Raw genomic sequence first — 27,787 nt, 5'->3', positions numbered from 1 at the left:
AATTAATTTTTTCTTGATTTCATATTTACTCATTTTGAAATCAAAATGAGTAGACGACATTTGTCTATTATATGATTGTAAATATCATAATTATTTTTATAGGAGTGTTTTGGTGCTCCAAAGTCCTTTGTTTTTACTGTGTATATAATATATTTAATTTTTATTATTAGAAAATTTGGGTGATTATATTTATATATATATATATATATATATTTGGAAAATTGGGTGATTATATTGATGTAACCTTGAAATATATTTGTTTGTAAATTTCCCTGAAATATATGCTTTCATATATAATTGGAGTTAAAAAGCACCTATTTGAATAGAATTATCAAGTCTAAAAAATTATTCCATGGTAGCGTTTGAATGGTCCAGTTCAAACCGTTCAAATGTTGCTTCAAATCGTTCGATTATCTTTAATCCAAAAATTTCAATTAAATGGTATTGTTCACTTTTGAATGAATATTAGAAAATAACAAAAGAAATTGTTCGAACGCATTCGATCAGATCGGCCGTCAAATGTCACATAAATGTATTTTTTGGGATCATGATATTCACCAAAACACTTGATTTTTGTTTCGAAGCTTTTCGGATGAATTGGGAAAAATATCTCCATTGCAAAATAATTAAATGTGGACCAAAACTTTTGTTAATAGAAAGCAATTTTCTTGTAACGTTTGTAACTTTACCTTGTTATCGAGTAGTACTCCAACCACACTTTCAAAAAAAAAATAAAAAAATTAAAAAACAGAGTGCTCCAACCATAATGAGTCACGAAGACTAAGTTCTCGTTTGAAACTCAGTTTAATCTGATTTTAGATTATGTATATCCAAACACTTAAACTTATTTAAAATATTTTTACACGTGTGATTCATAATCTTTTTCAACTCAATACTCTTTATATGCAGGACCCACAACATTTTTTAACTTTTTATAAATAAATCTAAACTTATCTTAACATTTAAATATATCTAAATTTATTTAGATAGATTTTATAAAATTTACTCTATTATTTTAACTCATTATTTTTTATAAAGAACTCAAGTCAACATTTAAATGGAACCTAAAAATGCAGGCAGAATAGTAAATTTCATGAATTGGAGGCTATCTATAATCATATATGTGAAATAATATATATAAATAGTTAGTCAACCTAATGAAATTCAATAATTAATTAATAGGGGATTTTCTATGCCCACGGCCCTACAGCCTATATATATATATATATATTATATTATCACTAAACATTAGACAGACCAATAGTACCATCGACAGTGACAATGATCCATTTATATATATCTGCATGTTTGACTGTTCTGCTTGATTATCGATAATTTTTAGATGAGAATTTTGAGTTTTAAGATTAAATATTAAAATATTATATTTTAATATTGTTATTATTTTAGAATTTAAAAAAGTTAAGAAAAATTTAAATTATTTATTATATTTTGTACGAAGATTTAAGAAAATTATAATAATAAGATGAAAAAAATTCAAATGGCCCAACAACAGTACCGAATATTAATCTGTAGCAAATTACTCTGATACATATTTGATGCATGGAGAATCGATGAGATCTGTACCGTGAACTATACCATCATCATCTGATCTTTACTAGCAGCTGGAAGCAACATAGTTCTGCACAAAGGGCAGGTCACCTTGGCCTCGTCTACCCATCGATCCAAGCACTCCCTGTGAAACACGTGAGAACAGTTAGAGAGCTCCCTGATCTCTTGGCTTCTCTTAACGCTGTTCAAGCAGACAGAACAATATGCCATTTCATGCGCAACTGATCCATGTCTTTCAACAAAAATGCTGTATTCTATTACAGGAACCCTCTTCTTGATCAACGCCATCAGAGTGTAGACTGGGACTAGGGACGGAGATGAACCATTCATTACAAGAACATATGTACTATTTGTGGATTGGTCTTGATCTTCAGTTTGATGATCTTGTTGATCTGGTAGATTGAGAGGACACAGACGATAGAGTGCCATCATCCCCATGAACTTCAGGTGGCCCAGAAGGTCAACTAGAAAGGTGATGTTTATGCATTTTGCGATGGTAATACTGGTTAACGCCATGAGTATGGGAGGAGAAGAGAGGATATTCATGAAGGTGTTGAAGAAGAAAGCGAAGGAGCAGCCGGAATTAGGTTGAAAATGATGGAGCCTTGGTGGTGATGGGAAAAATGAGCAATTATGGCGCAGGTAATGTCTGTCATTGCCTGGTGCCTGCTTTAGAAATTCACAATATTTAACATATTTTTCTCAAAAGTCAAATTGAAGCGTTAACAACAATATTAATTATAGTCCATCCCCATATCTTGTTGATCATAGTAAGATAATATAATTAAACTCACAAATTAAGGTATACGGAATTGACCCATTGCTGCAACTAAAAATATATTATTTATGATCAAGTCTGATCTTAGAGACTCAAAGAACCAAGCATAGAGAAAGATTGAAACGCAGCTAGCCTGATCTCTGACTAGGAAAATAAAGACTGCGGATGGAGTATATTTGTTAGGGGATACCCAAATATGAGAGAGACAGAGATACAGACAGATAGTTACCTGAGCTGGTGGTGTGCTGGATAGCAGCGTTGCACGGCAGATGGATGGCGCGGTGGAGGTCAGCTTTGGATTTTGAGAGAGATTGTGAAATGAGGGGGTTTTAATTTTAAAATGGGAGGAAATTTTCGGAGGACATCGACATCTGATCCATTATTTTTTAGAGAAATACTTTTTGCAGTCGGCAGATACAGTCGGCGTGCAGTCGGCTGTAAAAAAGTGAATTAATACGAGACCTACACGAAAAAAAAATTTATTTTTATAACTTTTTTTTTATTCATGTAGGTCTCCCTGAATATAAAAAAAAAATTTTATAATTTTTTTTATTCATTCCGTATAGCCGACTGCATTTACCGACTGTATCTAGCAAAGCCCTATTTTTAAATAAACGAAGCGTCAGTGGAATGCTTATATTTAGTGGCATTAATGCCACATGGTAAACGGATTGTAGAATAGTAGAAAGGGTATTATTTTACATTTTGTCAAAAGAGAATGACAGAATTACAATTAATGGACAACTCAAATATTATTTCACATTAATTAAAAAACTAATTTTTTCCACTTTAAGAAATTATATTTTTAAAAAATTAAAAATAAGTATTACTTTTTAATACTTATTTGTAATTAAATTGTAGTATATTTGCCAATATATCATTTTCCTTTTTTAAATATTAGCCCCGTGCCCATCACTTATTCACAGCACATCGCAGTCTTGTCATTTGATGCACAAGGGCGGCAACGCCGAGCATGTTGCACGCACGCTTATATTCAAACAGGTGGCCTGCATGCGGAATCCATGGATTCGTATGCGTAGTCGTGGATCTCATCTTTGATTTACAAGTTTCCATTTTCTGGGCCTCTATGCATGTCCTTTCATTCGGACTGCTTAGATGAACTGCATCTGGTAATCTGTTCTCCTTTGGGAAAGGGAAGTAGCCACCTCGGACCATTTTTGAATATTTGATTTAGGTCTTCCGTGGCGTACGTTCTTGCTTATTGAATTTGCGTTCTCCAAAAGGAGAGCATAAAAAGTACATGTATATAAAGGGCCGTTTTCCAAGAAACTTAGATGATAATGGTCTCTTGACTCTCTTCATTCGAGTTTTCTGCAACTTTGATTGGATGCCTCATTTGCATTTTATGGCGATGTTAAATAAGGTTAAATCAATTTCCTCAAGGAACGGAATTTTCACAAGGTCAGATTTTTACTCATTTTACAGTCTATGTCACTTTATTATTTGTATTTCTACGTCACTTAGGAGGCTACTAGAGTCTTTTTAAAAATTCCACGCTTTAAGATCAAGAGATCTAGATAATTTCTCTAGGAAAATGTAGAGAGAAATGAGAGTTTTTCTTAAATTTTTCTACACACCAAATAATGTACGTAAACCCTTTATTTAAACAGTTTCCATATGGAAAATTAATTAACTTTCCTTAAAGATGTGGTAGTGGTAGAGAGTTAATTAATAACTTCCCACCCATGTGGACATAACATAGGTCATGGAATTTACCCATTACCAACATCTCCCACTTGTCCACTATGGGCACTTTGTCCATTAACAATCTCTTCCTATTCTCTTAATCAATTATTCCTCATACAGAAAATGAAGTATGCGACCTGACAAGAAGACAAAGGGTAAGAGTACTATATTAAGTCACCATCATACTAACATAGTACATCACTCATTATATCTCGTTTATACCCCAGATTATTTGATCTCACTTGATCAAGTGTCCTTAATCCTTCACGAGTTTATAAATTAAAGCAATTCTTAGTCTCATATTATATAATATGCTCATGATTATATCGAGTCAAAACGACATAATCGCCCTAGCCATGAGACATAAAATAATAAATAAGAATCCAAATAATTTTTCCTAGACACTCATGTCAATTCAATTAGACTTGATTGCTTTCCTAGACATGTTCCGTGAGACCGTATTATTCGTGGCCCTAAGAAAACATGCTAAATTAGCAACATAAAGTTTTCATTTCATGACATAGTTCTAGATTGAAGGCCATATAGTTATAGATTCAAGGTCATATGAATAGATCATTTATTAATCTACTAGGGCTCACAAAGTGATGGAGTAGGGATCCATCCAATCACTCCCTTATATGGTCATCTACAACACATACAGTATGAAATATATGCTACGACGAAACTTTCATTTAATTGGGTTTGTCACATTCAAAAGTCGTAGGAATCTTAATCTAGTCGTCACAAATGTGCTCTAACTTGAGTTTTTTAGCACAGTCACTCATTTAGCGCTTGCCTAAGATCTCATATTCTACTTTATTCAGGTTTCATGAAGTTGTGCAAATACCTCATATATGACTCTTGTAAGTCTCATCTTAGCCAAGCTAAGGTGACACTCTTTAAATTTATTTTAAATGCTACAAAAGTATTAAGGTATTTACTAGCTCGCTTTTTAAGTGCCAAAGTAATCAATTTGTTTCATCTTGCTCGCAATTCTAGCGCCAAGGTGATCATCCATATGAGTAGACTGATCTCTGCCTAGTGACATCTTTATTATGTTTGTCTTTCACTTAGTATTAATTAATTAAGAATTTGAGATAAACACAATAACCTCACTGCCATAAATACTAACAGTGTTAAATATACAATAAAGTTAAGGTATCCTTAATACAATATATATCAAATCTGATGAAGTCCAAAACTCCTAACATGAGTTTAGAAAACACTTCTACTAGTAGCCTTAGTAAGAGGATCAGCTACCATTTTGCTAGTAGAAACATGTTGTAAGATCACTTCACCTTGCGTAACAACATCTCGAATGTAGTGAAAGCGAATATCTATGTATTTGGATCTACTATTGTATTTGGGATCCTTAACATATGCCAAAGCTATCATACTATCACTATATATCTTAGCGGCTTCATCTACAAGAGCTGTAACTTCTAGGCACTGGAAAACTCTCCTTAATCAAATAGCTTCTTGTACAGCTGCAAAACAAGCAATATACTATGACTGGACAAAGCAGTACATGATTGTTTTTTGCTACATCAAAAAATAGCTCCTTCACAAAGCATAAATGCATAACCCGTCATAGATTTCCGCTTATCTTTGTCACTAGCCCAATCAGCATCACTATAACCCTTTAGTTTCATGTCTCCACCCTACTAGTAAAGAACAACATCTGCTGTTCCATGAAGGTATCGAAAAATCCTCTTGACTGCTTGCCAATGAACAGGTCCTAGGTTACTCTAATAACGACTAACCAATCCAATAACAAAGCAAATATTAGGTCGGGTACACAACATAGCATATATCAGACTTTCAATTGCACTTGCATAAAAAACTCTAGTCATTTCTTTCTTTTTCTCATCATTCTTAGGGCAATATTCTAGGCTCAAAGTATAACTCTTCTCAATCAGAGTGTCTATTGGTTTGGAGTTATGCATACGAAATTATTCTAGAATTTTCTTAATGTAAGTCTTTTGAGACAAATCAAGAAACTTCCTAGATCAATCCCTTGAAATTTTAACTCCCAGCACATAATTTGCTTCATCCATGTCATTCATCTCAAAAGTAGAGGACAACCATTATTTTATGGCGACAATTATTTCCATATCATTTTCAGCTAATAAGATGTCATCCACGTACAAAGATAAAATTAGAAAACTTTTTCCTTTACTTTTGACATGCACACAATGGTCTTTCTTCTAGCATGTCAAAGCCAATTGAAGCAACGGCCTCATGAAATCTGAAGTACCATTGTCTAGACGATTGTTTAAGGCCATAAATGGAATGTTTCAGCTGTCATACTTTGCACTCTTGTCCCTCAACTTCAAAACCAATAGGTTGATTCATATAGATCTCTTCGTCTAGTTCTCCATTGAGAAATACAGTTTTCACATCTATTTGAAAAAGTTTCAAATTTTGGTGTGCAATTATAGCTAGAATGAGGCGAATAAAAGCAAATCTCACCACCTGAAAGAATGTTTCTTCATAACCTATATCCTTTCTTTGAGTATAGCCCTTCACCACAACTTGGACCTTATACTTGTCAATTGATCCATCTGCCTGAAGTTTAATTTTTAAAACCCATTTGTTTCTAATAGATTTGCACCCAGGGGGAAGATCAACTAACTCCCAAACTTAGTTCTTTGCCATAGAACTCATCTCATCTCTCATAGCAACTAGCCATTTAGTTGAAGTAAGTGAACTTAGTGCTTCCTCATAAAAAGAATGTTCATCAAAGTCATACGGAGCACACATGAAATATTTCCCTTCAATCTCAAAACGACGATGAGGAATGGTTTCACGTTCCTTTCTACATAATTGAGACTCTTGTGAGTTATTTTTTAGTGGTATAATCCCACTAGGAGGCAAGTCACTCCCAGTATCTTTTGTGATTCTAAGATATAATAATTCTCCACCGTAGCCAAAAGATGGTGTAATTCCCTTAATTTCTTGCAACTCAAAAAGTTTAAAATTATTCTTTGCTTCACCAATATTGAAAAAATCACTCTCGATAAATGTAATATTACGTGACTCTATTTTTGTCATCTCTCTGCTAGGATGTTCACTAAACATTATATAACCCTTTGAGCTCTCTAAATATCTTATAAAGATATGCTTATTTGCTCTAGGGCCAAGTTTCTTATACTTATGGGAAGTAGTGTGAACATAATCTACACAACTCCAAGGATGCAAATGTTCCAAATTTGGTTTTGCGTTATTCCATAACTCGTATGGGGTTGAAAAAACTGACTTAGAAGAAGAGCATCCCCCAAAAAGATATTGGCAGGTTAGCTCGTGCCATCATTGATCGAACTATTTCCAATAAGGTATAATTTCTTCTTTCCGCAATACTATTTTATTGTGGTGTGCCAGGAATTGTTAATTACCTACATATCCCTTTTTGCTCACATAGTCCTTGAAACTCTTTAGACAAGTACTCTCGACTCCAATCAGTTCGTAGAATTTTTAATTCATTTCTTTCTGATTCTCAACGACAATCACCAAGCCCTTGAAGTAATCTGATGCTTTAAAGTGATGGAAGATCAGATAGACATGACTAAAACGTGAGTAGTCGTCTATAAAGGTGAAAAAAATAAGAGGCACCATGGCAAACCTTTACATTCATAGGTTCACAAATATCAGAATGAGCTAGGTTCACAAATACAAGCCTTATCAGCTAAACAAGGTTCACACATATGTAGGCTTATATTAGCGAGAGACCCCAATAAGCATTTTCTAGCACGTCTAGTTATTCTATCTTTTCTTATATAAATTAGTGTTCTATATATATGTGATCTCAAAGGCGGCCATTGTTGATGTAATCTCCGATGGTGAAGATCTTAATAGAAACTATACTGCTATATGCAACCTTGGTGCGGAACCGTGGGGGAACCATTATGCCACGTCATTCGTTATACTTAAAATAAAATAAAAAATAAAGTAGAAGAGATGAACAAGGAAAGGAGGGAAAATTCAGATTTCACTTTTCATAAAGTTGATCGAGTGGGTCTGGGACGAGAAACAACCATTTTGGGTCTGGAAGATAGAAGCTGATTGCGTCGTCGTCTTCATGTGGATCTCGTCCATCTACTTTTGGTTTTTGATTCCTCTGCATGATTTGAATTTTTATATTCCATATAAAAGATTCCTTTGCATGATTCTTAAATTCCTTAGGGTCCACCTGCATTGCATTCTATTTCTCTTTATCATTTGTATTTTGGATGTTTTTGCATTATGATTCTTGAATTCCTTAAGGGCCTTTCGCTCAATCCATAATTTCATTGACTCTACAAAGGGTAGCAGAAATAGGAATAGTTGATAATCAATTAAAAAGAGAGCAATAATAGATTCATGGGTTGAGCTGCAAACCTAAAAAAGCAGTACTTTTATATCGATATCGTGATTGTGAGTCAAGAAAGTGTAAGTTCACTAAAATTTAAAATATTCTCTAGTAATATCGATATCGTCATTAATATTTAAATATTATTTGTTACATATGCAATTTGGGTTGAATGGATCAAAACCGGTGCAAGTTGACTTGGATGGATCACAATCGGTGCAATGAAATGGTTTAGTTGCAAATATTCTGAGAATTATTTTTGGATTCATTGAATGTAATTCATGGACACATCTAACAAGCGATTGGAAATATACATCTTTGTGTATTGTGTATTGGAACATCTAAAAAGCTATTGCAACCAATGGCTATATTATATTGGTCAATTATTTGTATTTTCTGGATGGATAGCTTTTTATTGTAATTATTTTTTGTATGGATAGCTTTTTATTTGTAGTTATTTTTGGATGGTATGAGACTTTTTTATATGTTGAAATATGATGTTGGTATTATAATCTCCAAAAGATTCAGGTTAAACTTTTATAGGACGAACCATAATATGCAGAAAGATTCAGGTTGAACTTCAACTCCCTCAACTTGTTGTAATGGAGGAAAAAGTAATGCAGACTGTGAGAGTACATGGAAAAGTTTGGTTTTTAAAGTTAAGTTGTCGGAGCATTAATATTTGCTTGCAGGTTTAAGCATCTATCTTTTGGGAATAGAACTGCAGTTGCAGTTAGAGAACGAGTTTCTCGGTTTCATTCCATCTCACTTGGTGTGATATCAGAATTAGGGAAAATTGGGGCATTTCCTGAAGATTTACAAAACCAATCTTTGCATAATTATTTGTCTGATAAGATGGTTTTTGGTTTGCAAAGTAACATACTCATCTTCAATTTTCCATCCACTACTTGAATAAGTAGACATTTGTTTGTTTTCCAGTACATGTAAAGCAGTGAGAGGCGCATCAACTGCTATTTCCTCTATTTGTTTTGAAATTTCTTCACAGATACCTTACCTTGGTCGGCAAAGTCTAACTTGTATTTTGCTTGCCTTTTTTTTTAACAAGTAAAATTTTTGCTTGCTTCAAGTACTGATGCTTTTTTTTCCAGTATTTTGCTTGCTTCAAGTCTAACCTTGGTTTTTTAACAACTTAGATTCTCTCCACTCATTCATGTATCAATTTCAGCCATTGAGTCGAAACTACTGATGCTTATTTTGGGCTTGAAATCGAATTGGGGGTCATGATTTGTTTCTAGGAAACATGAAGATTATGATAACATACACAGAACAACAGGGGAAATACACAATCTGACTAACTCGAAGTACATACTATCAATACCAGTCCTAAATCACTTACATACTACCAAATAACATGAAACAACAATGGCAAAAGCCCAATAGATACGGAGTAGTGAGGAGTAGCGTGCGTAAACGTCTTATTTCTGCTTGTTGCTCAAGAATATTATTATAAGCAGCTGCTCACAACTTAGATCTCAAGCCTGCACAGAGCAATTAAATAGAAATATTCAATCCATAGCAGCATGTAGCCCTATCAATTCACATTTGACTTCACATAAAGACATCGATATAGAAAACTCAAAATCTGATCATGAAGATGTGATTTACCTATATAAGCTTGCGACTGGCGTTTCAGAGAGTAGTTTTGGTTTTAAGGTTGCACAGAATGCACAGGTAACTTGAAATCTCCTGTCTCTGCCTCTCTCCTTGCAGTTATGTGCTGTGATTCATATTATAAATTTGCCTCTTTGTGATAATCTTTATGAAGTGGATTTCTACCGAAAAAGAGTAAATCACATATACATGGCAAATAACAAGCTTACCTTAAATTTTGGTTTTAGCGGAAATTTAAAAAAAGAGGGAGGGAGAAGTGGGAAAAAAGGGAAATTTAAAAAGTTGGGAAGGGAAATTAATATCTTGGGTAAGTAGATATTCTGTTTTTACTCTAGGAGGATGAGCCTCTTTTGCAGGTGCTTTTATATTGGTGTGTTGTCACCGAAGCTTCACATTTATTAGATATTTTGACTATTGCTTTTGTTATTTGCAACTCCTACCTTCTGCAGCTACCTTCAACATGCATTAGTCGAGCCATTATCATGGGTTCCAGGTTAGAAGCACTGGTAAACAACATAGCAGGAAGTAGATTGGAAAAACAGCCTCTCCTTGAGAAACTCCTTATTGATAATGAACCACAAACACAAAAGAAAATGTTGGAAACTCCAGGTTTCAAGTAAGTCCAGGCTTCAAGTGCGACAAGCTTGTCTTCATAAACCCACTGTGAGAATCAAAGTGACACAAACACTACTCAAATTGACACTTACACTTAGACAGTGTAAGCATCCAATCAATGAGAGCATATATGGCAATCCAGCTAATCAAACTAATCCAACTAATCATTGATCCAAGTATCCAATCATCTAAACAGGACAATCCAACTATGCAAAAAGTGTACTGAAAGTCACCAAGGGATCAAAACTTGCATACCTGCCCCCAAATATCTCACCATAAAGAAATTTGTGTTATGATTTGTGAGGAAATATTATTATAAGCAGCTGCTCACAACTCAGATCTCAAACCTGCAGAAAGCAATTAAATAGAAATATTCAATCCAAAGCAGCATGTAGCCCTATCAACTCAACATAATCTCAAGAAATAATTCACGAAGTTGATGCATGTAAACAAAAGAATTAGTCCTTCATTAACTTTTTCATGGAGCTTGTGTCTTTCCTATGTAAAGTTGCATGATTACTGCTCATTATACATACATATAAGAAGTTAGGGAACCCAAAAGCAAGTCAAGATGCATGCGTCCATTCAAGCCCTATCAACTCAACATAATCTCAAAATCGTATCAATCAAGCAAAAGACAAATCCTTCTGTGACCCTACCTTACTCACAAGAAGCTGGTGTTGACCCACCAACAAGGACTATTTTGGCCACAATCAAAATAATATCCGGTATTGAGACTTTCAATCATCTGTATGAAGGAATTTTTTTTCTTAAAAAAAATAAATTGTAGAACTAATGGTTGTAAAACATTGGTGCAAGACAAAATATAAAGAAATAAAAAATGGGGAAATAATTGTGACATGAACATACCACGAAGACACCCATGAAGGACCTCTGGGCACCCACGACGACACCCATGAAGACAGCCACGGGCTAGGTTAGGGATTGGGATAAAGGGGTTAGGGTTAGGATTTCGGAGAAGGGGGAAGGAACAGATCTTGGAAAGAGAGGAAGGGTGAGAAGGAGAAGGTGAAGGAGAAAGGGAGAATGAGCAGGGGAGAAGGAAAATGGGAAATGAAATGAGGCTTCGTGGGAGAATATAAGACTTCATGGGGATGGGGCTTTGTGAGGATGGAGAAGATGAAGACCAAAATGAACTTCACTTCGTGGGGATGGAGAAGACGAGATACGGCTTGGGATGGAGAAGACGAGACATGGAATCGTGGAGATGGAGAAGACGAAGACTAAAATGAGTACGGATTTCGATCTGAAATAGCGGTGGCTGGCAAAATAGAAACGACGTCGTTTCTATTTTGCCACGTAGGAGGCGTTGCCGCGCGGTTGTGAGTAGCATTTTTCTTTTTGGAATGTGTTATTTTTAGGGGTGTAAAAAAAAAACCGATAAACCGATAAACTGGATCGAACTGGACTAAATCAGTGGCATCGGTCCGGTTTCGAGGTTGGTTCAGTCCGGTATCGGTTTTAGTTTTCTTAAAACCGGTTAAAATCGGTCTGGTTCTAATTTTTCTTTTTTTAAAACCGGACCAGACCAGATCGAACCGATTTATATATATTTTAAATTTTTATATTGTATATAATATTTATATATAATATGTAACTATATATAAAATAGTTTTGTATTATATGATAAATTACTAGTTAATATAATATTAAATTTTAAAATCTTATATCATTTTGTTTATTGTATTAATAGTTATACTAGTATTATATAGTGCATATTAATAATTATACTAAGACTATATCACTATATATTATAATATACTATAATATATTATTATATTATATATTGTAATATATCATTATAGTCTATAATACAATTATAATATATATTATAATATATTACAATATATTATCACTATAGTGTATATATTATAATATATTATATTATATATTATATAATATAATATATTACATTAAAACCGGTAAAACCTGACCAAACTGGACCGGAAACCTGTAAAATCGGAGTACTGGTTTGAGAGGGTAACCGGTGTGTATCCCGGTTTTGAAAAATACAAAATCGGTATATCTCGGTTCGGTCCTCAATTTTGTCCAAAATCAAACCAAATTAGACCGGTTACACTCCTAATTATTTCTGTGCAAAGAGGGGGGGATGCGTGATCTCCTAATGTGCGGTCACATGGAAATTAAGTTGGAAAGCTTACTTGGCACTCACCTGTTGAAGGACTGCTATTTGAAGAATAGTATATATATTTACTAGAAGATTAACTTATTTAAATATTGACAGGAGACGTTCTTGTCCTCCAAATCAGGCCTAAGTATCCAAACCTCCCTCACTCTTAAAATTTCAAAATAATTTCGAAATGTGTGCTATTTCTTCATTGGGTTCTCTTCCAATATCATTTTGAAATTTGGAAATTTAAATTTTAAAATACGAGCCATTAGATTTGTTGTTAAAGACTGATAATATATGATCATTCGAAATAAGTGAATAATCTATTATTTAAAGAGAAGTGATACCTACAATTATATAAATTTTATAAGAATAAATTTATAAATTAATACTTTAAATCTATTCTATAATAAATATAATTTTATAATTTAACATATTAAAATCAAGTTAAATCAACTTATAAATTTATTATTGCAAAGATTTTTTACCGCTAAAGCATTTATCTTATTCAAACCAACTCGAAGGATTAGATTTGTTGGCAGAAAGAAAAGTGACATTACGTGATTAGATGAGGCGGTTGTGTAAAGCTTTGGTTGTTACCATTATTCAAAAGAACTCCACAAGTTACTTTTTTAAGAGGAAACCCAGGATGAAATCTAATGTAAAAAAATTCCTAAAAGAGAGTCCCGATACTAGAGAGAGAAGCTCCTCTATCTCTCTAGAAAAACAAAGGCCGAGTTTCCGTCTGAGGGAGTGGGAGCCCTCCATCTCTCTATTTTCCTTTCCGTTTCCTTTTTTCTATTTGTACTTTTATTTTTTTGTTTACAATAAAGTTTTAATTTGGAGGTGGAAGCCATCCTCCCGGTCAAGGAGCCCGAAGCCATCCTTCTTTTTATATCCCGCAGTGGACGGAGTGACGCTTGCATGGTGGTGAAGGAGGGCCTTGATGTCGTTCTTGGCCGTGGCATGGTGTGGTCAAAGCTAACCATCCGGGTTGCTAATAAAAGCTGTGGCTGTGTCTCTGATGGGGTGAATGGCCATCACCAGGCCTGGTTCCTGAGCCCTCAACCTCCACTAAACACGCAGTTGGGTGGGGAGAAGCTTATACGACGGCGGTGGGGGATATCGGGTGCGTATGGCAATGGTTGGTTTGCTGAGGGGTGTCCCTGACCAATTGTTTTTGGGTGGTTTACACGACGTATTGGTCTGCTGAGGGGACGGTTGTGGAGGATCTACGACAGGAGCAGGGTTACGGCTTGCTCTCAGAGGTGAAGATTTGCGTGCTAAGTTTGGGATGCATTCCGGCGAGTTTTAAGGACTCTGTTTCATCCATGGAAAATAGAGGAGGTCTCGATTTGCACGTAAACATGCATGAGGGGTTAAGGTGCCTTTTCTGGGGTGGAGCCTGGCCATAGCTCCTGGAGGTTTCTTCATGGATGGTGGTTGGAGAAGGGGATCGGCGATGGTGGTTTTTATGATTACAATCAGGTTATAGTCTGGTTTTTACAGATGGTTTTAGTCTGTTTAGTCTTTTCGGGTAGTCTTTCTGTTTAGTTTGGTTCTTTCATTCGGTTTTAGTCTTTCTTTTTGTTTTTGGCTAGTATATTTTAAGCGTTAAGGAGGCAGTGAGGCCTGCCGTTGGGTTGTTTAGACTCGGTTTTATGTTTTCCTGGTGTTTATTTTGTCTGTAATAAGGGCCTACGGTGAAGTTCTTCTGTTGCCTGTGTGCTTGTCCGGTTGTGCTTTGAGGATGGCTCGTCGGTTGCTCTTTGGAGCTGTTTGTTGCTTACCTGCAAGTTGCAGGATGTGGCAGAATGCAGGCTGGAGGCAGTTACGGGTAGCAGGATAGTGGGGGCAAAGTGGGGCAGACAGTCGAGGAGCTTTCGGCGTGGACAGTATAGTTTCCTTGTTAGTTTGTTTTGTCTGTTAGAGTTTAAATAAAAAGTTTGAAATAGGCAATTCCCTTTCCTCTTGGAGGATAAGGGTAGTTTAGTCCCTATCCTTTTTTGGAGGATGAGGGTGAAAATCCCCCTCATCTTTTGGAGGGTGGGGGGTTATGAGTTGTGTTTTTCTCGTAGACAAGTCGAGATGGACATCTCTGTTTTTACAGAGTCTCGCATCTCAAAACAGCTGTGTCTTTAGAAAGTTTCTTTTGAAGTTTTTTAGACAATGCTTGGCACAATGAAAGTTGTGGGTGGGGGAGCGTATAACCGATATGTAGTTGACTTGTAATCAGGGTTTATACCTGAACTTATTGGTCACAGCTGTAACTTCCTTCATTCATGAATTGAATTGAAGTCTATTTCAAAAAAAAAAAAAAGAGAGGAAACCCAGGATATTCCAAGAACAATTAACAACAAATCAGACCGGACGGTTGTGCTTGTGCAAAGGAATTTGTTACCTTTACTCAAGAATTCCTAACAAATTTAAATAGGAAACCCAGGATAGGATCAATGCAAGAATATTCCGAATCTGGTATGCATGTTGACATGACAAATATCTCATCAGCCAACCCAAATCAAACTCCATCCACCATATGAAGGAATCATACAAAAAGACTCAGGCATTCATTCTACTTCTACACACTCCCATCTTCTCATGTTCTCTCTGTTCATTGGAGACTCTTCCCCTCTGAGCCTGAGGAAAACTCCCCGGGATTGTGACCTTCGTTACGATACTTCAGGACTTTGTGCTCTAGCGTTCATTGTTCAGTGCCAGACGACCAACCGGGCAATCAGATGTGGCACAGATACCTTAACCAAAAGTAGAGAACCATCAATGTTAACCAGCATTTCAGTACCTCAATTATTTGTCAACCTAGCCATACGTATATCACAAGCAAATCCCCAGCCATAATCTTTCTTTGTTAATGAAAAGTCACTTTTTCCCTGATAAATAAATAGTTATCAATTTGAAGGTATCCTCTCATTAACAAAGTCAGATAAATAGAGCAAACTTGAGGTAAACAGTATGATTAAAGCCAGATGGAGTGGCATAACCACTAATAAAAGGTAATTGAACAATCAACTTTGCCCTGTCAGATCAACAACTTTCAAGAAATCCATACTCAAACGTATAAATCTGTTGCAATTCTGCAAGTTATCTTAGTCAAGAATTTCCAGCAAAGAAGTACAAAATCCAAAGCATGGTATATAAGATCAGGAATTTGTCAAAAGTTTTACACAAAGATGATTTATAAATACAATAAAGCAAAATCGAGGGAACAAAGATCAAAATAGTCTACACAAGTTCCTTTTTTTTGGGTTCAAGAACCGGAGGATCAATCTCAATTCCCATATTAGCTGCAGTGCCTGCTATAATTCTCATCGCAGATTCAATACTGGTGCAGTTCAAGTCTGGTAGCTTCTCAGCAGCAATTGTGCGCACTTGTTCAATGGTGATCTTGCCCACTTTCTCTATCTTTGGGTCTTTAGAACCTTTCTCAACACCTACGTATTATTTGGTATTAGCTCTCAATTCAGTAATGGGATTCAAGATCAGACAAAAAAATCTCTACTTAATTAAACCTATGGTAACAAGTTACCATCAATATTTTTACAGATAACCTCATAATAACACATCGCTATAAAGCTTCTAGGCATGACATCAATACATCATCAGGGTAACCACCCTAGAGTTGAATTGTCTACAAGATTAAAATTTCTCAAATAAGTGTCAAGATCATATCACATCCGGTAGAGGCTAGAGACAACCGACATTAATAGATCCTGCAGAATGGAAACGCTGCAACCTAACCTAAAGTTTTGATTGAATAAAAAAAATTCAATTTATAGGTTTCTATTTATAGGGTAACTACATGAAATCAAGATAAGATGGATACCCGTATCATTATGAAAAGGGTGGGTCTACGCCCACCGCTCCCAGCTCCCAGCTCCCGCTGGGAGCCACCATTAGTGTTAATTAATTTTTGTTTTTATTTTTCCCTTATATGTATTTTTTAATACTTTTAATCATTTTTTAAAAAAGTAAAAAAATTACAATATTATTAAAAAATACTTTCTTGATCACTAAGTAAAAAGAAAAATTAAAAAATAAAATAAAAAATTTGAGCAATAACAAAGAGCGGTAAGTTTGAGTGGTGAGAGTATGAGTGGTGAGAGTAGCATTTTTCTTATGAAAATCAAATGTCTTGATAATATGAAAATCAAATCTCTCAATTGGGATAATAAGCAAACCAAACTGTTGATTAGATTTTACCCCCAACACCAATGTCATACCCATTAAAACACACTTGGAGCCATAGCTGATCTTCTCCTTCAACTAATTCAACCGAGTTTCTCTTTTGCTCAAGGACCTAACTTCTAACGATTCACGCCATGTACTGATAATCAAACTTGGATGGTTCTCAATTAATTCAAGGTCAAAAGCCACTAACAACGTGAAAATTTTTCTTTACACCCTAGATTCAGTATTTTAATTTACACATAATCATGTCAAATCTATGAATACAATCATAGTCTGTGTTACATTAGACTTTTAAAATCTTGAACGTTATGATCTGGAGCCACATTCAGGTGTTCATTACGTATGTGGGTGGGTATTTGGGTTAAGAGGCCTTTCCAAGGTGTAGTAAACGTTCAACAACATATAAGAGTCATTTTTTACTAAGCACCGCCGAAGTCAATGCACGAATTGAGAATGAAGAACTTCACACTTTTTTAAAGGGAAATGGTTTGTGCAGTCCTGAAATGTACAAGCCTCACGCGCTCGCTTTGATAAGATAAAAGTGGATAAATTTGAGACCCAGATAAAAAAACTCACCTTTTAATCGCAGCCCCCGCTATTTTTCACCACTATTTTTCAAAGGCAGTGCAAGGCTTGAAAATCCTAGGGCGGTATCTAGCGTTACACTTTTTAAACAAGCAAATTGTCAGTCCACAGGGTCAATTTATAGTTGTCCAGACTCTAGTTCTGAGATGACAGGTTGGATGCATCAAAAGTGATCCCATGAACAGAAGTAATGTTTCCTTCCCACTGAAATAATTTCTGAATCAAATTCGTAATGCTACCTTAAAAATAACACTGATAAAATGCCTGGAATTAAACTATCAAACTGCATATACTAAGCCTCCAAAAACTAAAACGGATGAATATCAAACGTAAGACAAGAAAAGGGGGTAAAATTATCAAACATATAATGGGCATTATTAAAGAGGTATACCTGCGGCCTTTAGGAGCAGAACCGAAGCAGGCGGTGTCTTCAATATGAAAGTAAAGCTTCTATCCTATAAAGAACACAAGTAATCCTTACACCAAATACAAATGATATAAAAGAAAGAAGATGATTCTAAAAGGAACAGAATGGAAGAATTGAACCGACATCGTAGACAGTAATTTCGACGGGAATAACATAACCGGCTTTGTCGGCGGTCCTGGCATTGTAATCCTTACAGAAAGCCATGATGTTGACACCCTTGGAACCCAGTGCTGGCCCTACAGGCGGTGCCGGGGTCGCCTTCCCTGCCTCCAGCGCCAGCTTTATCAATCCCACCACTGCACAACCATCCCCAACACAAAATTACACAAATTTTAATTTCTCAGACTCATACCCAATGGTAAAAACGATATAAAAGATAAACCTTTCTTGGATTTGCCACCGGGCTTAGGTGGAGCCATGGCAATGACTGCGAGACGCCTTAGTGTTGGAGTGACAAGTGGGGGCTGTTTGTGAGCGAGGAATTGGAGAGGAATGTAATTGAGCTTTGAAGACAGACCAATAATGCCGGTCGGCGAGGCCAAAAGCGAAGAAGAAAGTTTCCCGTTGTTACTATTTTTAACACTGCTCTTTGAAGAAGAGAGGGACGAAGGGAGCTGACAGTGGGAAGAAATGGAGAGAGAGGACGCCATTGGAAGGTAGTTTGGGAGCTGGTTTGATTCAAACCAGAGCTAAGTTTTGGATAAAAGCCCTCAACGCCCACTCCACCTTGTCAGTATTCTTATCTTCTACGACGAAGTTGATTGGCAAATCCGCAAATATATGGCTTAACGACGCTGTCGTTTCAATCTCATGTTTTTTGCACATAAAACGGAAACCGTTTTGCTTCAATGATATTCTTTCCCACTACACGACTTAATTATGCCTCTTTTGGTAATAAAGATAAAATGAGATAATAAATTTATAAATCGTAATAAAATAATTTTTAAATAGTAGTGAAATAATTTGAATTGATATTTTTATGAGATTTTAAAAAATAAAAGAGAAAAAATTGAATAAAAAATTATAAAAATTAAAAGCGTGTTGGAATATATGTTTTCCAGAGAATTTTCCATACCTTCTTAAAGTCATTATTACTAAAGGCTTGCCCCTCTGTTTCTTGGCTCAACTCCTGTGCATATGGCATGCACTTCTAACCGTGATTATATCTGTAGAGGTTCCTTCTCATATCATCTTACCAAGGCTACTGGATGAGCTTATTGGTATTTGAGCAATATTAGCTTCTTCTTTGTCAAAAATCCGCCCAACAAGCTTCATATCCCATCTCTTCTCACCTATCTTTATAAGTTGTTGAACCTTGGCATTACCATCAAGATATGATGCTGGGCTATGAACTATTGATGGTGTGCCTTTTGGAAGCCATTTGTCACCTCATATTCTCACTTCTTCCCCAATTCCAATTCTCCAATAAGTACTAGCCTCTCTATCAAAGATCTTGCTTTTAGAATACTTCTCTATATATAAAGAAACCCCAGCCTTGCATTCAAGAAAGAAGTTTCCTAAAAGTACATTGCCTTAAGAACTTGTAAAGCTAAGGAAAATGGATATTGAAGCAATCTCCACCTTTGTTTTGCAAACATTGCAAGATTAAACCCTTCCAGATCTCGAAATCCCATCCCACCTTCTTCTTTAGACTTTCTCATCTTGCTTAATGACACCCAGTGTATCTTTCTCTCTGCCTCTTGCTGTCTCCACCAGAAATTATGCATGACACTATTTATATTTTGAAGTAGTAAGAGGCAGAGAGAAAGATACACTTGGTGTTAGCAAGAGGCAGAGAGAAAGATACACTGGGTTTCTACCCCAGCCTTGCATTTCCTTCTTAGAGTTACCAACTACCTGTTTATTCCATTATTGTAGCTTCTATTGACATCTCTTCAACCTTTCAATTGCATAACTCAACTTATTGGATGCTAGTCTTGGTCTCTTCCACTCTTCTTCAATTAGCTTGCTACATTCTTCTCTTTGGGCTCAACTCACCTCATACTTGAAGGGTTTGATGTGGCAGCTTGTATCCTGATGATAAGGGTCCTTAGTGGTAAATATTGGGCAATGATTAGAACATAGAGCAGTTTAGGATAAAGTGGTTCTAGGAAACCAATTAGCCCATTTAGCATTGCATAAGGCTCTATATAACCTCTCCATAGTGAATTTAGCACCATATCGATTGTTAGACCATGTAAATTTATTCCCAACATAACCCATGTCATTTAGTCCACACTTCTCCATAGCTTCTCTGAAACTTTTCATTTGTCTATATGGTCTCATAGGCCCTTCAATCTTCTCTCTATTATTGATTATTTCACTAAAGTCCCCTACACAAAACCATCCCAAATCATCTGCAGGCTTCAACACTCTACGCAATTGCCTACTTGGCTATCTTTTTGTAGTAGATGGATTACCATAGAATCCAATGAGGATCCACGTCTGTCCTTCATTTTAAGTTTTTCCTTCATTTTAAGTTTTTAACTCTTAAAGAAATATGGTGCTGCGTGTATGATTCCAAAACTGCATCCATTTCATCCCTCCATAAGAAAGCCAAACCCTCACTCATTTCTCTACAAGCCACTACAAAGCTGTTTTCCATTTTCAGCAGTTTTTTTATTCTTTCTACCTTGTTCCTTCTACACTTTGTTTCTATTAAAAAAATAAAGTTTGGGATCTTATTTTTCGCCAAAAGGTGAAGTTTTCTAACTGTCTGAGGATTCTCAAGCTCTCGGCAGTTCTAACTTAGGCAATTCATTGCTATTGATGAGCTGTATGACAGTCTCCACCAACTCAATAACATTAGTATCCATGACTTCCATCTGTTCCCCCTTTTGTTTCTTAGATACATTGTTTTCCATGGCCTCATCCTCTGCACTGCCATTCCTCGTCTTCCTTTCTTCACAATTGACCACCTGAGCCTGACTCTCTTTTGCATGATGTGCATAGCATTTGTCTTTGGCTATCCTTTCCAACTGACCATTTTTTTTTTATCCTTCCAAAATAAGAGCACGAGCTGTCAAAAACTAGTCCATAGAATTAATCAGTGATACCAATTTGGCATCTGAATAAAGGACTCCAGTTTTGTTCACTAGCTAGCCTCGAGTAGTTGCAACCACCATATCTTTTGCACCTTCCTTTTTTGTAACTGCTTCTTTTTTAGGAGGTTTAACATCCTTGCTAATAGGTAGCCATCCCTGCTAATAGGTAGCCCTTCCAATTTGGACATAGTTTCATTTCCTAGACCTCCCATCCCTTCATAATCACCTCCCTCGATCTCCTTTCCCTTCTCCATGTTTAGCTCTCTTACCATAATTACTACACTTCCATTCTAAATACCACATCCCTTTTCTACCTCCTAAAATTACTCTTTCATATTAGACTTTCCTTTTCGAGCATCATCTCCATCCCAATGCCCTTGCAGCCATGGATTCCCAACCCCCTTCTTTTTCTCTATCACCTCTACCAACATACCTTTTTTGGCTGTTTTTGTTGAAGGAAACTATAGCAGCACACAACCATGGCCCATATTGAGTTATATCAGCTTCATCACTTCTAACAAATGGCACCTTTAGATAGATTCTCTTAACATGCTTAATAACTCCACACTTAAAACAAAAAGTTGGTAAGCTCTCATACTTAAACTGAAGCCATGTTTGGTGACCATCGAAGTCTAAGAATGTACCTCTAACCAATGCTTTGGTGATGTCCACTTCTACTTTGATTCTCAGGAACTTACCACATCCAAGCCCCCATTGATCAACAATGATATCCAATACTTTCCCAATCTGTGTCCCTACTTCTTATGTCATGCATGCTAGAGGCATGTTATGAACTTGTAACTAGAAAACTTCATTCTTGAAAGGAATATCATTAGAGATAAATCACCCTCAACCTCCTACAGGTATGCCAACCATCTATCAAAGGACCATGACCTTCTCTAATAACCTTTTGTCTATCTTCTTCCTTTTGGAACTCTATCAAATATTTGTTCTCTCTCATGTCAGAGAATTCCAACCATCTTGCCGTGTTCCAAACTTTTGACATGGTCATCTTGAAAGCTTTTCTATTCACAGTCTTGTCTGATATGATCATGGCAAATAAGCATGACCTTCCTCTTTCCTTTGTCTTGGCCAAGATTGATGAATCCACTTTGACCTCCTTTTTCTCTTGTTATGTAAGACTAAAGCCTTCCCATTACTTTCTTAACTCTTTAGCCATCAATAGCTCTTCAGACTAAACACCCCAGCCTAAGAGATACTCCTCTAAAAAGAGAGAAAAAAATCTCACCCCTCTAGGAAAGAGAGGACATATTATTGTAGTGGTGTATTTGTTAAGTAGAATAGTTGTATATGACATGCAGATGGTGTTCTACACTCAAAAGAGTAAACAATATCAAATAATTTTTTTTTTTATGAAAGGATAATATATGGAGTGTACTATCTAGGGGTGAGATTCGACCTATTTAGACTGGAGAAACTGACCGAACTGGCCATTTTTGGACCGGACCGGATTGAACCGGTCCGATCCAAATTATATAGCACCAAATTCATTCGGTCCAATCCCTGGTCCAAGGGTTTTTCACCTTGGACTAGATTGGACCAAATGAAAATTAAAAATATATATATATATATATATATATTGTGATAATCCGAACCTAGTAGAGCACGGGTCATAGATTTATTTTAAAAAGCCATAGTATTTTAAGGCCTTAGTATTTTGGGTAAAGATGAGACCTTACTAGTTTAGTAGAAAAACTTGAGCCCAAGAGAGTGCTAGCCCTAAAATCTTTAGTGAATTTCGGCCCCTACAAGAAACCCAAGCCTAATGGCCCAAAGCCCATGACCTAAGCTCTTGTTAATGGTGCCATTCGTCGTACATGCAAGGCACTATATATCTAGACTTGATAGCGGGCCAAGGGAGAAAGAAGAGTGTTAGGAAAGCCCAAGGGAAGGCTTGCATACCTAACCCTAGTAGCATTGCCACTTGTCGCTCATGCAATGATGCTTTTAGAAGAATAAAATGATGAGAGGCATAGGGAAAACCAAGAGGCATTCAGTCAAGCCAATCCCACATGCCTAGCATCTTCTAGAAGAGCACCTTTTCAATTTCCAAGAGAAAGATGCATAGAGAAGTGGTGTATAGAGAAGGCCAAAGGGATTTCCAAGAAGGGTTTGTGAGGGGAAAACCAAAAGGCAAGAAGGATGTTTCGGTTTCCTCCTACCACGCGCCTACCCATGAGTTTTCTTAGATCTTTGCCAAGTGTCAACCATGCAAGGGTTTCTAGAAGGAAAGATAAAAGGGCATTTGCACAAAAAGACACTTTTAACCTTAACATCTCAACCATCACACTCAAAGCACACACTCACATGCTACTTGTCAACTAGGGTTACAATAAGAGGCTTTGGGAAGTGGAAGGTCACCTTGGGAATGTGCATGGAAGAGGAAGGATCTCCCTGAGGAAAGGAGAGAGAGAGAGGGGGGCGACATCTAGAATCCTCCACAAGCCTAAGTCATGTGGCATCCACACAACATCTTGTTTTGGGAAGTGGAAGAGATTAGTGTGTAGTTTTACCTAATTTCCTTAAGGTACATTGCACTTAGACACTTTTGAAAATGGTATTTGAGGTATTCGGCCAAGAGGAGAGGAATCTCACACGTCACCTCAAGCTTTGGTCTTTTCCAAGGCAATCTCATGATGAAACTCAAGGGGCATGGATGGCGAAAGGGAAGAAGGAAGGGCAATGCCATTTGTCCTTCATGCACTGGATTTTAAGTGACTAATAAGACTTTATGGGATATTTCTATAAAGGAGAGAGAGCTACACACCCAAGGGTTTTTCTTTTGCCCTTTTCGAACCTCTCATGTTCTCACCTTCTTCATTCTCTCACTCACAAGCACTCAAAGGATTTCTCACTTTCTTACACTTTCCTTCCAACCAAACAAAGGAAAACTACCTTCAAGAAGGGATTTCGGCTTAGAAAGGAAGAAGCACGGTGAGATTTGCTTTCTTGATTTATGCACACACCCAAACATGACACTTTATCAATTCGTAGAAATGAAAATCTCTAGATAGTTTTGGTTTTGACCAAACACTCAGAATCTCACACTTGTTTTTAAGGAACCAACTAGGGTTTCCAAGAAATGGTCTAAGCTTAATGGTTGAGGCACAAATCCTCCATGTATTCAGCCAACCACTTGCTTTTTCACTCTATTTCAAAATATGAATAAGAACACGAGAAAAGCAAGGGGTTTCTTGACTCAAAAACCTTAGAAGCCAAATTGCATAACTCAACTATTGCAGCTTCTGTTGACATCTCTTCAACCTTTCAATTGCATAACTCAACTTATTGGATGCTAGTCTTGGTCTCTTCCACTCTTCTTCAATTAGCTTGCTGCATTCTTCTCTTTTGGCCCAACTCACCTCATACTTGAAGGGTTTGGTGTGGCAACTTGTATCTTGATGATAAGTGTCCTTAGTGATAAATATTGGGCAATGATTAGAACATAGACCAGTTAAGGATAGTGTGACTGTTCTAGGAAACCTATTGAACCCAATGTTTCAAATTTCGTGTAATTATATATCTACACATGGATTTTGATGATAACAAGTAAATTCAAAGAATAAAAGAGTATCAAGTTTAAGTTGTCTACACAATTGAGTCAAGTACATAAAAGAACCAAGCATGAGTAAGAAGGAAACAAGTTTATACTAAAGTCATAAAATAATATTGTAAATCTCTTAAAAATTCAAAATTAGGATTAAATCTCAAAATTAATATTTTATCATAAAGCATTAAAATACATTTTCTACATGTACATGAATATTTTAAAAATTAAATTTGAAAATTTTGAAAGATGATGGATTGTCATCTTTTACATGTGCATTACATGATTAAAGGTTTGAATTTTGAAAATATTAAAAATGATTGATTGTCATCTTTCACATGTGTATGTTTTATTTGAATATTTTCAAAAGTGATTGATTTTTTTTTTTACTTATGCAAAAGGTAGATGTTTTTGTTTGAAAAATTTGAAAAATAAAGTGTGCTCCTTTTGTTAAATGCAAAAAGTTAAAAGATTATATTTGAAATTTTTGAAAAGTAAAGTGTGCTCTTTTTGTCGTATGAAAAAAGTAAAAAGATTAGATTTGAATTTTTTAAAAAGTGAATTATGTTGTCTTTGACATGTGAATCTTTTTAAATTTGAATATGAAGTCTCATATGCTTATAAATAGATCATTTGAAAGCTTCACATACACAACACCAAAAGCATACAACATTCATTCAAACTTTCATTCTCTCTTCTCTAATTATTGAGCTTTAACTCTTTTTCATTTTGAGAGATATAGTTTGTCCTGCATTGTTCTTATTTTACTCATTGAAGAGTGTTTTCTGATAACCTACCACTATCAGCTCTTATATCAATAAAAGGGTGTGTATAACTATTGTGCGTGTAGAAAGTGTTCTACACAGAGAATAGTTGAATCATCACGTGTAAGGTGATTGCAAGTGAAGAGGGTGTTCTACACAGATCCTTTGTAGCGGTGTTATTCAAAGGTGTAATAGGTTTCTATCTCCACCTGAATGAGGTTGAATAGTAAATTTGGGGATCCTTAAAGGGTAGCTTGAGGCGAGGACGTAGGATAAATCTCGTTAGCATACTGAGTGTGCTTTTCTCTTACCCTTACTCTTTATGTTTACTGCTACTTTATATTTTATTTATATTTTATATTGTGTATTTAATTTATAATTATTAATTTTTTTAAATATAACTCAATTCACTCCCTTCTTGTGTTAGTCATTTGGGCAACAATTAGTATTAGAGATAAGAGTTCTATTATAAGATTAACTATCTTTTGAATTAAGATCTTATGGCTAACATTGCAGCTTCATTTGGTGAAGGTCAATCTAGCAGTCGGCCTCCACTCTTTTGTGGAGATAATTACTCATTCTGGAAAGTTAGAATGAGAATCATTCAGATTCAAGGTCGAGAAATTTGGAAATGCATTGTAAATGGACTTTATATTCCAACAAAAGTAGTTGATGGAGTAAAGGTCAAAAAGGAAGAAGAAGAGTTTGATCGTAAAGACGATATAGTTTATACTTTGAATTTAACTGCTATGAATTTATTATTTAATGCCCTCAATGGAAATGAGTTTAATAGAATAATGATTTGCGTTACGGTAAAAGAAATTTGGAATAACTTGGAAGTTACTTATGAAGGAACTTCGCAAGTCAATGAATTAAAAATTTTTATTCTTACTCATGAATATGAAATATTTAAGATAAATGATGATGAATCTATTTCTAATATGCACACTCGTTTTACTAACATCATAAACAGCTTGACAGCTCTTGGCAAAATTTATTCTAAAGTGGAGATAGTATGAAAAATTCTCAACTCTCTACCAAAATGCTGGAAATTAAAAGTGACAGCGATTCTTGAAGCTAGAGACCTTAAGAAGCTCAAAGTGAATGAACTCATGGGTTACTTATCACCCATGAGTACACATTGAAAAGAGGAGAAGAAGAAGGAAAGCCAAAGAAGAGTTTGGCACTTAAATCTGTTCCTCATGAAAGTGAAAGTGATGAAAATAAGGAAAATGACGACAAAGATAAAGAAGTTGCAATGATAACAAGAAGAATTCAAAAGTTCTTAAAAAAAATAAAACTTATCTGAGGAAATCCTTTAAAAAGTTTTCTAAGAAAGATTCAGGTAAAAATGATATTTTAATTTGTTATAAATGCAATAAGTTTGGTCATATCAAGTCAGATTATCCTCGGCTAAAGAAAGATCGAAACAAGGGCAAGAAAGCAATGAAAGCTACATGAGATGATGATTCAAGTAGTTCAGATAGTGAAACAAACAATGAAGAATCAACAAATCTTTGTCTTATGGCTAAAGATGACATTGAGGTAACAAATCTTGATAATATTAAAAATCCTTCATATGAAGAATTGTAAAATGTTTTAGAAGAGGTATATGAGGAGTTTGAAAAATTGGGTATCAAGTATACGACTTTGGAAAAGAAAAATTCTTCTTTAACAAACGAAATTGATATTTTAAGAAAAGAAAGTATCGTTTTAAAAGATGAAAATCTTGAATTGAAGAAAAAGAAAACTGATTTAGAAAATATTGTTGAAAACTTTACAAATGGAAAAAGAAATTTTGAAAAACTTCTTAATTGTTAAAGATGTGTTTTTGACAAGCCAGGCTTGGGATATATGTTAAAACAAAAATACAAACTTTATAAAAACTTCTTTAATAATCTTTCTACATCAAAATCTAATATTCAAAATTCTTTTCATAAAAATAATTTTGTCAAAAAAAGATACTATTATAATCACTTAAGTTCTTCATATATGCCACATGTTATTTGTAATTTTTGTAATAGAAGTCATAATTATCATGTTTGTCCTATTAGAAGAAATCATACAATGACTATTAGGGCCATGTGGGTACTTAAAAATCTTGTTTTTTTAATACTAATAAATAAATAATCTAAAAAACTTGGGTACCAAGAAAAATCATTTTAATTATTTTTATAGGTATGCATAAAGTCATCCACAAGCAAAAACAAATGGTTTTTAGATAGTGGATGTTCAAGACATATTATGGGAGACAAAACTATTTTCTTTGATCTTAGATCTAAAGAAGAAGGACACGTGACATTTGGAGATAACTCGAAAGGGAAGATAACTCGAAAGGGAAGATCGTGGGAATATGTGAAATTGGTAATGAATCTTCTCTCATAATTGAATA

The 27,787-nt window shown here is 35.4% G+C and overlaps 2 protein-coding genes and 1 long non-coding RNA gene across 4 annotated transcripts; all 3 read right to left on the bottom strand.

The window, feature by feature from the left end:
• Positions 1-1,460: 1,460 nt before the first annotated feature.
• On the bottom strand, positions 1,461-2,698 carry LOC122282028 (E3 ubiquitin-protein ligase RHA1B-like). The gene is made up of 2 exons (XM_043093936.1): positions 2,577-2,698; positions 1,461-2,235 (listed from the first exon to the last, which is right to left on the bottom strand). The coding sequence occupies exon 2, from the start codon at positions 2,113-2,115 to the stop codon at positions 1,591-1,593; it is 525 nt and encodes a 174-aa protein (XP_042949870.1). The 5' UTR covers positions 2,116-2,235; positions 2,577-2,698; the 3' UTR covers positions 1,461-1,590.
• Positions 2,699-9,647: 6,949 nt separating this feature from the next.
• Positions 9,648-11,905, bottom strand: LOC122282630. Of its 2 annotated transcripts, XR_006230428.1 has the most exons (4): positions 11,520-11,905; positions 11,309-11,397; positions 10,029-10,996; positions 9,648-9,901 (listed from the first exon to the last, which is right to left on the bottom strand). It is a non-coding gene; the product is annotated as an uncharacterized LOC122282630 (long non-coding RNA). The 2 variants fall into 2 exon arrangements; XR_006230427.1 differs by lacking the exon at positions 11,309-11,397.
• A 4,011-nt stretch (positions 11,906-15,916) lies between these two features.
• LOC122282944 (50S ribosomal protein L11, chloroplastic) lies at positions 15,917-18,754 on the bottom strand. The gene is made up of 4 exons (XM_043095032.1): positions 18,402-18,754; positions 18,143-18,315; positions 17,984-18,047; positions 15,917-16,250 (listed from the first exon to the last, which is right to left on the bottom strand). Exons 1-4 carry the CDS (start codon positions 18,667-18,669, stop codon positions 16,042-16,044), a joined length of 714 nt encoding a protein of 237 aa, XP_042950966.1. The 5' UTR covers positions 18,670-18,754; the 3' UTR covers positions 15,917-16,041.
• Positions 18,755-27,787: the final 9,033 nt, after the last annotated feature.

Source organism: Carya illinoinensis, chromosome 11, assembly GCF_018687715.1.
Source record: "Carya illinoinensis cultivar Pawnee chromosome 11, C.illinoinensisPawnee_v1, whole genome shotgun sequence".
NCBI lineage: Eukaryota > Viridiplantae > Streptophyta > Magnoliopsida > Fagales > Juglandaceae > Carya > Carya illinoinensis.
This window is presented reverse-complemented; position numbering and strand designations above follow the sequence as displayed.

What these genes read in the sequence shown, in the direction of transcription:
- LOC122282944 (XM_043095032.1), bottom strand. Translation starts at nt 18,669, where the DNA reads ATGGCGTCCTCTCTCTCCATTTCTTCCCACTGTCAGCTCCCTTCGTCC. An exon ending in TCGAAATTACTGTCTACGAT is followed by an intron (nt 18,048 to 18,142) that starts GTCGGTTCAATT and finishes TGTTCTTTATAG; the next exon opens with GATAGAAGCTTTACTTTCAT. An exon ending in TCTGCTCCTAAAGGCCGCAG is followed by an intron (nt 16,251 to 17,983) that starts GTATACCTCTTT and finishes AATAATACGTAG; the next exon opens with GTGTTGAGAAAGGTTCTAAA.
- LOC122282028 (XM_043093936.1), bottom strand. Translation starts at nt 2,115, where the DNA reads ATGAATATCCTCTCTTCTCCTCCCATACTCATGGCGTTAACCAGTATT.